This window comes from Alligator sinensis, unplaced genomic scaffold, assembly GCF_000455745.1.
Source record: "Alligator sinensis unplaced genomic scaffold, ASM45574v1 scaffold1404_1, whole genome shotgun sequence".
Lineage (NCBI taxonomy): Eukaryota > Metazoa > Chordata > Crocodylia > Alligatoridae > Alligator > Alligator sinensis.
The window spans coordinates 49,372-57,928 of record NW_005843008.1 but is presented as its reverse complement, the minus strand read 5'-3'; the positions used below and the strand labels follow the sequence as shown (position 1 = coordinate 57,928).

The 8,557-nt window shown below is 48.8% G+C and overlaps 1 protein-coding gene across 1 annotated transcript; it reads right to left on the bottom strand.

The window, feature by feature from the left end:
* Positions 1–237: 237 nt before the first annotated feature.
* Positions 238–7,592, bottom strand: LOC102369343 (putative olfactory receptor 52P1). Its single transcript, XM_014526288.2, has 3 exons — positions 6,681–7,592; positions 2,208–2,246; positions 238–243 (listed from the first exon to the last, which is right to left on the bottom strand). The coding sequence occupies exons 1-3, from the start codon at positions 7,590–7,592 to the stop codon at positions 238–240; spliced, it is 957 nt and encodes a 318-aa protein (XP_014381774.2).
* Between the last annotated feature and the right edge of the window lie 965 nt (positions 7,593–8,557).

Sequence of the window (8,557 nt, the reverse complement as noted above, 5' to 3'; positions counted from 1 at the left end):
CCCCACAGATTCCCAATCCCCCCCAACTTGTGGATGTCCTTCATCTCAGTTCCTCGTCAGAAAGCTCTTTGTCTGGGGCTGCTTCTCCAGCTGCCCCTCCCAGGCTAAATAGGCTCCTCTTTTTCTTTTGTACACTGGGCCCTGGGCAAATAATTAACCACTGCCTTTCTGTTAGGATAAAATCAACACTGCCCTGGCTGTTCATGCCATAAAATATGTTTGCTCTGTCTGGGAAGACTAACTCTGTAGAAAGAGAAAAGAAAAGTGTTGCTTGATGTGCTGTGGATAGGAGCACTACAAGCAAGCACAGCAAATTGGTGAGCATTCAGAGGTGCATTCTGGCTGGGCACGTGCCACTTGGAAGTCTAAATAATCTTCTTTAACATGGTTTTACTACTTCTAACATCTCCCTTCCCACCAGCAAAAGCATGAGGAGATGTTGTTGTACCATCCAAAGTCATGCTTCGGGAAGTTTGATAACACCAAATCTACCTGTGCACTAAATGAAACAGTTTTCTGGCTCTGAGATCATTGACTACAGACAGTTGCATGATGTATTCACACAGGAGTGTAAATTTAGGTTGAAAGGCAATCATTTGATTTGCTTCCTTAATGCATCATTTCCACGTGGGGTTTTGTACAGCTTGCATGAGTTGGGTGGTTTATTCAACAAATAGGTCAAGACAAACCCTTTTACATTCAGCTGAGACAAAACCTTCACCGCACCATGCACCAAGAGCAGGGGTTGAACCTCGCCTTTTGGCATCAGTAGATTGCTGCTCCATGAGCTCACAGATACCTGTCTGCTAGCAATGGGAGACAGCTGTTTTCCAAAAAGGTGCATGTATGGGGAAGCACTTGGTTAAGACAAAAGAAAGTCAGCCCTGCCTTTGTATCTTCCATTAATAAATCACCTTCACTTGAAGCAGCAAACCTACAGGTTCCTTTATTTTTCTTTTAATTCTGATGTTCTTGGAAAACCACCACGTCCAGCTCTTAACATTGGTTGCCAGCTGTAATTCATGCTATGCCTTAGTTTTGCTGATCTTGTTCCAGTATGCTTGTGTTGGGGATTTCATAGTTTCATACACTGTAAGGCCGGAAGGGACCTCGGAAGATCATCAGGTCCAGCCCCCTGCACCAAGCAGGACAGATAACTGGGGGTCGCTGACCACAGCAAGGTGACTGTCCAGTCTCCTCTTGAAGATTTCCAGGGTAGGTGATTGCACCACCTCTGGAAGGAACTTATTCCTCAGTCTGGACACCCTGACTGTGAAGAAGTTTGTCCTAATGTTGAGCCTGAATTGATCTTCCAGGAGTTTGTGACCATTACTCCTGGTTTTTCCATGGGTGCCCTGGTGAACGGTTGCTCACCAAGCCCTTGATGTATCCCCTAGTGTAACGGTAAGCTGCTACGGTCCCCTCTCAGCCTTCTTTTCCTCAGGCTGAAGAGTCCCAGGTTCCTCAGCCTGTCCTCATATGGCTTGTCGTGTAAGACTGATCATACGGGTTTCTCTTTTGTGGACTCTCCCAAGCTTGTCCATGCCCTTGTTGAAGTGCGGTGCCCAGAACTGGATGCAGTCCTCCAGCTGTGGTATCACCAGTGCTGCGTACACCAGAAGAATTGCCTCCTTGGTTTGCTGGAGATGCATCCATTGATGCATAGCAGGGTAGTATTTGCCCTGCTGGCTACAGCATCGCACTGCCGGCTCATATTCATCCTGTGGTCTATTATTACCCCCAGGTCCCTTTCATTCATGATGCTGGTCAGTTCAGTGCCGCCAAGCTTGTCTGTGTTGGGCGTTGCTCATGCCCAGGTGCAGCACTTTACATTTCCCGATGTTGAACTTCATCATATTCTGATCCGCCCAACTTCTCAGCCTGTCTAGGTCTGCCTTATGTGTAGCCTATCTTCAAGCGTGAGCGTGCTTCTCCGTAGCTTGGTGTCGTTCGCGAATTGTCCAATGAGCTCTTTACCCCCACATCCAAATCATTAATGAAGATGTTGAAAAGTACTGGACCAAGCACTGACTCCTACGGGACACCGCTGCCCACTTCTCCCCATTCACTACGACTCTCTGGGTCCTATCCTGCCTCCAGTTTCTCACCCACCTGACTATCTCGGAGTTAAGCCCACAATCCTCCAATTTTCTTGCGAGGACATCGTGGGATACTAGATCAAAGGCCTTTTGGAAGTCAAAGCATACAATGTCAACCTGCTCTCTTGTTTCCAGATGGCGAGTTACCTGGTCGTGGAAGGAGATGAGGTTGATAAGGCAAGACCTGCCCATGACAAAGCCATGCTGGCTGTCATTCAGGATCTTATCTTCTCCAAGGTTATCACACATAGACTCCTTGATGAACTTTTGTAGGGTTTTCCCCAGGATGGAAGTTGGGCTGATTGGCCTATAGTTACCCATCTTGCAGATGGGCACAACATTGGCCCTCTTCCAGTCCTCAGGGACTTCTCCAGAGCACCACAAGGTGTGGAAGAGTTTCGCCAGGGACTCTGCAATGACTTCGGCCAGCTCCTTCAGCACTCTTGGATGAAGATCACCCAGTCCCGCTGACTTGTATATGTCTAATTTTTTTACTTGGTCATACACCAATTCTACGGCAATAGTAGGAAGGTGATTATTCCTACCGTGCTCATCCTATTCTCTACATGGCACTGTTTTCCCCTTGGTCCAGTGAAAGACTGAGGCGAAGTAGTCATTCAGGAGTTCAGCCATTGACAGTCCCCCCTCCAATGCCTTGTATGCATCTCTCAATTTTTAGGTGGGTAAAAAACTCCTGGGGCAGCCACATTGGTCCCTTGCTTGCTGACCTGTCTTTCCGGTGCATTGGAAAGGACTGCAGGTGTACCTCTGGCTGTGCGTGTGTCCTCCAGGAATGGCCAGGCCTCCTGCCATCTATCCGTGTGTGTGTCCATCTGTTCATGTGACCTTGCTTCTCATCACTAGTTAAAATCTGCTTCTCTGATGTTCATTGCCCTCCCTTTGCTCTTCACCTGCTTTCTTTTCTTGGGATCCTAAACTTGAAGCCAGCAATGGCACTCAAAATAATAAGGGGTGCCAGTGCCCCACTGATAGCAATGTCGTTAAGAGGAATAATGCATTAGTTTTTTCAAGTGCACCAGTGCCTAATCTCAAAATCCCACACCTCACCTGTGCTACTGTACACTTTAAACAGTGTAATGCGAACAGATGGAGAGAAAGCTATGGCAAGCGACAGGTACAAGGAAAGGAAAGGACAGAAAAGACAGGGAAGAAACGTAGTGTATAAAAGAATGTTATTCACTGGTTAAAAGTTTTGACTCCCGTCTTCCAGTATAATAAAGCAAGAGAACGTAAAATCAACCACATTACAAAATTTATTCCATAAAAATACCAGTGCCTCAATCCAACACTCAGTAACACATGTCCTTGATAATATAGGGCACTCCTCATGGTTATTTAGTCTGAATCAGAGCTATAACATGCATCCCCAATAAAAAAAACCCCACAAATATTTTGGAGTGCAAGCGTAATGCAGTTTGGTCTCCACCAGAACTGGCCAAAACCAAAATCTGACTTTTGTGAAAAATGCCTAAGGTCTTTGCGTTCCAGATGAAGCTATTGCTCTCTTTCGGTGACTTTTGCAAAATTGTAACTGAAATGTTGTATTTAGCAAAGGGCCAGCTTTCAGTGAACCAGCAGGTTTATTAAGGTTGGTGATAACATTTTACAAGAAAGGGCTGAAAAAGGCACCATACTTTTGTGTGGAAAAATCAGAAAGTCAGCAACTTCTCGTAAAGGGTTTCATGGTAAAAAACACAAAAAAAAAAACTTGGCTTGAGTTAAAGAAATACATAAACAAAGCAGCTGACTCACTTTGACCAGTTCTCGATTCAAATTTCCAAAATCAACTAAATGACTTGGGTCCCTAAATCCCATTTCAAACTGAACTCTGTTGGCAGTGGACAGAACTGATGTTCAATGATGTTCAGGTCCCTTTATACCTTTGACTCCGTGAAGCCTTGAAAAGCAGATGGAGAGGTTTCCCTGAGAAACCCCCCAATGCAGGGAGCCTCTGCTGCTGGTGGAAGGGTCCCATACCCAGCACAGGGGTCAGCGTGGGCGTTAAGGCTGGTCTTTCCTCCCCGCGGGCCATGGAGGGGCTGGTGCTAGTTACAGGAGCCCGAGCCCAACCCTGATCAGATCAGCAGAAACCCTGAGGAATACTCTAGCCGCCCTGTATCTAGACGAGTCTGACACAGCCCAACACCAGGGCCGCATCTATACAAGATGCTGACTGAGCAGTAAGTCATTACTATTGCACAGCAGCACTGCGTGGCACGAAGCGTGATGCAGTAAAAAGGAGGTACTGCACAGTAGTAAAGAGCTGTTGTGCAGTCATCATCATCAAAAAGTCATTTGGGGAAGCTGCTGTGCAGTAACTCCGGTTACTGTACAGTCATTTAGTACTTGTGTACACAAGTGTTGAATGAATGTGCAGTAACAACTGCACAGTCAGCATCTCATGTAGACACGGTCAGTGCAACTTGCTCTGCTCCAGGGCAAAGTCTCTAATTTTGCATCGCCCAAGGGCTGCAGAGCTAGAGTACTCATGGCCTCGCCTGCACTGTTTGACCAGCAGCTCTTTGCTATACACTGCCAACCTCCACATTAAAAGCCATGGAAGTCATTCCAATTGCAGCATGGGAAAGAAAGTCAAGATAGCAAATACATCCCTCAGTCCTAAGTGCCACACTCAGGGGAACATAATGTTAAGCCCTTGAAACAGAATATGGCCCAGGTAGCAGGACCGGTGAGAGGTCCCAAGCTTCCCATTCTGAGTTATTGCTCCCTGGAGATGGGCTTTTCAGACATTGCTCCCATTCAAAGCAAAGTAGCAAAGGTCTGGCTGATTTTTGGGACAGGTGACATGGACCCATAGTTGTGGTGTCGTAGTTCCTACAATAAGGTGTTAAATGAAGATCTGCTTACAACCTGCCAGCATTGGCCTGTCCCAAAGAGTAGCCAGTGTCCAGCATTGCAGAGGCCACTGCAAAAACTATGGAGACTTGAGTTCATTTCCCATCTCTGCCATATCCTCATGCAGGAGACCTGTCTACCTGCCTCAGTTTCCTGTCTGTAAAATGGAGGTACTACATAGAAAATGAGCATTGGGAGGGACCTCAGGAGGTCACATCTAGTCCAACCCCCTGCTCCAAGCAGGACCAGCCCCAACTACATCATCCCAGCTAGGGCTTGTCGAGCCGGGTCTTCAAAACCTCCAAGAAGGGAGATGTCACCACCTCTCTGGGTAACCTGTTCCAGTGCTTTACTACCCTCCGCACGAGAAAGTTTTTCCTAATATCCAACTTAAACTTCCCTTGCTGCAACTTGAGCCCATTGCTCCTTGTCCTGTCATCTGCTCCCACTTATTCCCCTAAGTTACAACAGAGCAGGCACCAAGGTGGTGAAGACATCTTTAATGTGAGGTTATATGCCCCTCCCAATCTTCACCTGGTGGATCCCATCTCTGGACTACAATTTTGCTTTCCCAGAACATCAGCCTGTTGTCAGACTATCTAAACCCTTGGTAGTAGCAATGCCTCTGGTCTCAGGTCCATCCCTTGTTACTGAATGCAGTGTCTCTGTGGGGTTTTCTTCTCCATTCCCCATGGGACTTAATTTAAAGCCCTGCTCACTGGGTTAGTGTCAGTGGAAGGAAGGAAAAGTCTCTATTGAAGCATACCAAGGAATAGCAAGAATGTGTAGGGGTCAAATCAGGAAAACAAAAGCAAAAATGAGGCAGCAGGCAAGGGATGTTGAAAACGAGAAGGAAAGAAAAACCAAAGACACCAAGGAGCTACTGCTCAGTAATGGGGGTGATCTTTGAATGGAGAACACAGAGAAGGCAGGTTACTCATTGGGGACTTTGACTCAGCCCTCACATGTAAACAGACGCATGTAAACACACATGCACACACACAAAACTTGGGCAAAAATCTTAGAAAACAACTGAAAAAAAGGAAAGGGCTGTAGATTCAGATAAACAAAGATCATATCAAAGACTTTTGGCAAATTGAATAAGTCATCAAGGCCCGACAAAATTCATCCTAGGAAGTGGCCAAAGGAGTCTCTGAGCCACTAGCAAAAGTGTTTGAAAAGCCATGGATAAGAGGCAGAGTCCCAGAGGTCTGCTGAAGGGCTACCAGTGTGCCCATTTTCATAGGATGGTAAAAAATGAGGGTTGGAAGAGACCTCAGGAGGTCACATCTAGTCCAAACCCCTGCTCCAAGCAGCACCAGTCCCAAGTAGATCATCCCAGGCTTATCTACTGAGCCCTGTCCTTGATTTCCAGTGCATGGCCTCACCCCAGGTTCTGCATTGAGAGCCATGGGGCTGCTTCTGTCTCCAGGTGAGCAAAGGAGCCCATGGTTTATCCACGTGAGTCCCATTTGGGTGCTCTTGAGGGTACTTAGCACTGCCGCGGCCTGTGGCTGGATCTGAGCATTTCCTAGCTAGCTCAGCCCAGCCAGGATCCACATGGCAGGCACTGCTTTACGGGTACTGGAAGGAAACCTTGAGGAGGGGGTGCCCTGGGAATTACCTGGGTGGCTTTTGGAGAAGAGAGCCCTGCTGCAGCCAAGACCCAGATGCACCACGGCCCGGAAGAAGCACCCTGAGCACCCGTTCCCGGATCTCCCTCGTCCTTACCCCATACACGATGGGGTTTAACATGGGGGGAAACAGGAGGTAGAGGTTGGCCAGGATGATGTGGATATGAGGGGGCACGTTGTGGCCAAAGCGGTGCGTGAAGAAGGAGAAGAGCGCAGGGGTGTAGGAGATGAGGATAACACAGACATGGGAGCTGCAGGTCCCGAGGGCCTTGTGCCGGGCTTCGCGGGAGGTCAGGCACAGCACGGCCTGGATGATGAGGGAATAGGACAGGCCGATGAGCAGCAGGTCCCCGCCGATGACGATCAAGGCCACACTCAGCCCATAGACACGGTTAATGGTGGTGTCCCCGCAGGCCAGCTTCACCACCGCCATGTGCTCGCAGTAGGTGTGTGGGATGGCATTACCTCTGCAGAAAGACAGCCTCTTGATCAAAAAGGGGCAGGGGGTCATGAGCAGGGTCCCCCTGACCATGGCTGCTAGGCCCATCTTGGCAACGAGGGGACCGGTGAAGATGGAGTTGTACCTCAGCGGGAAGCAGATGGCCACGTAGCGATCCAGGGCCATGGCCAGGAGCACGGCTGACTCCATCATGGAGAGGGCGTGAATGAAGAACATCTGGGCCAAGCAGGCGCTGACATGGATCTCCCCAGCCTGCAACCAGAAGATGCCGAGCATTTTTGGCAGGGCGGAGGAGGAGGCAGCCAGGTCAATGGCTGCCAGCATGCAGAGGAAATAGCACATGGGCCTGTGCAGGGCTTGCTCAGTGGCAATCACCAGGAGAATAGTGCAGTTCCCTAGGATGATTACCACATACATCAAGCACACCGGCACCGAAATCCAGCTGTGAGCTTCTTCCAAGCCAGGGATGCCCAGCAGCAGGAAGGTGGTGGGGTTTGAGAGGCTCAGGTTGGCTGCAGCCATGACCTAGCCCTGCTCCGCTCACCCTGCGAATATGGACACAGTGAATTAGGGGAGGTGAGACTGGGCCCGGAGAAAGACCCCTCTTCTGTGAAGCATGGGTTGCTCCCTGCTGCTGGCTGCACCTATACGCTTGGGGAGGACAGCGGAGAGGCAAGGGAGTCTGGGGGTCGGGAGTCTGGAGACAGCTCTCTGCTTCCTCTCGGTTCTCCATCACCCACCTCCCCAGCTAACTTTGCAACTGGGTCTGACGAGGTTTCTGTCCCCTTGGGCTGGTCACAGTTGCTGCCCAGCTTCCAAATTCAGCCTCTCTGCTTCTCCCTGCCTCTTCACTCATCTCTCCTAATCCAGCCAGCTACAACTTCCCCAAACTAACAGCTCTTTCCACTAAACTGCAGGAGAGCTAGTGAACAGACTGGCCAACCTATGTGTGACAAAAGGTTGAAAACTGCTCTAGGACACCTGAAGGAAGTGTTTAAGTTATCTTAGTGCTGGCCAAACTGAATCTTCCCGTTTGTTGCTTGGTGGCCGTGTCTACACGAGATGCTTTACTGTGCAGTAGACTAATCTACTGTGCAGTAAAGCATCACCATCTACATGTGCAGGTGGTTATTGTGCAGTAAATTAGTGTGCTGCGCAGTAAAGCCAATGGCATTAATTGCATGTGTAGATGCATCCAGTGTGCATGCAATGGGAACTGAGGCTGGTCTCTATTGTTTAGAGTCTCAGGATTTCCATGCTGGTGGCTATTCGTGAGACTGCAACGGCTTGTCCTTGTTGGGACAGTGTTTGTCCATCTTCCTATTATCTGACCGTTATTAGATGGGTAGAGGTGGAGGCAGGTCAGTGGGTCAGTCATGACACACCATTGCAATATGGCATTCAAAGGGGCTCTGTGTAGCAAAAAGGTCAGAAGCAACTGGCTGGGGATAGAGGGACTGATTTCTAAAGAGAGATCAAAAGAGCAA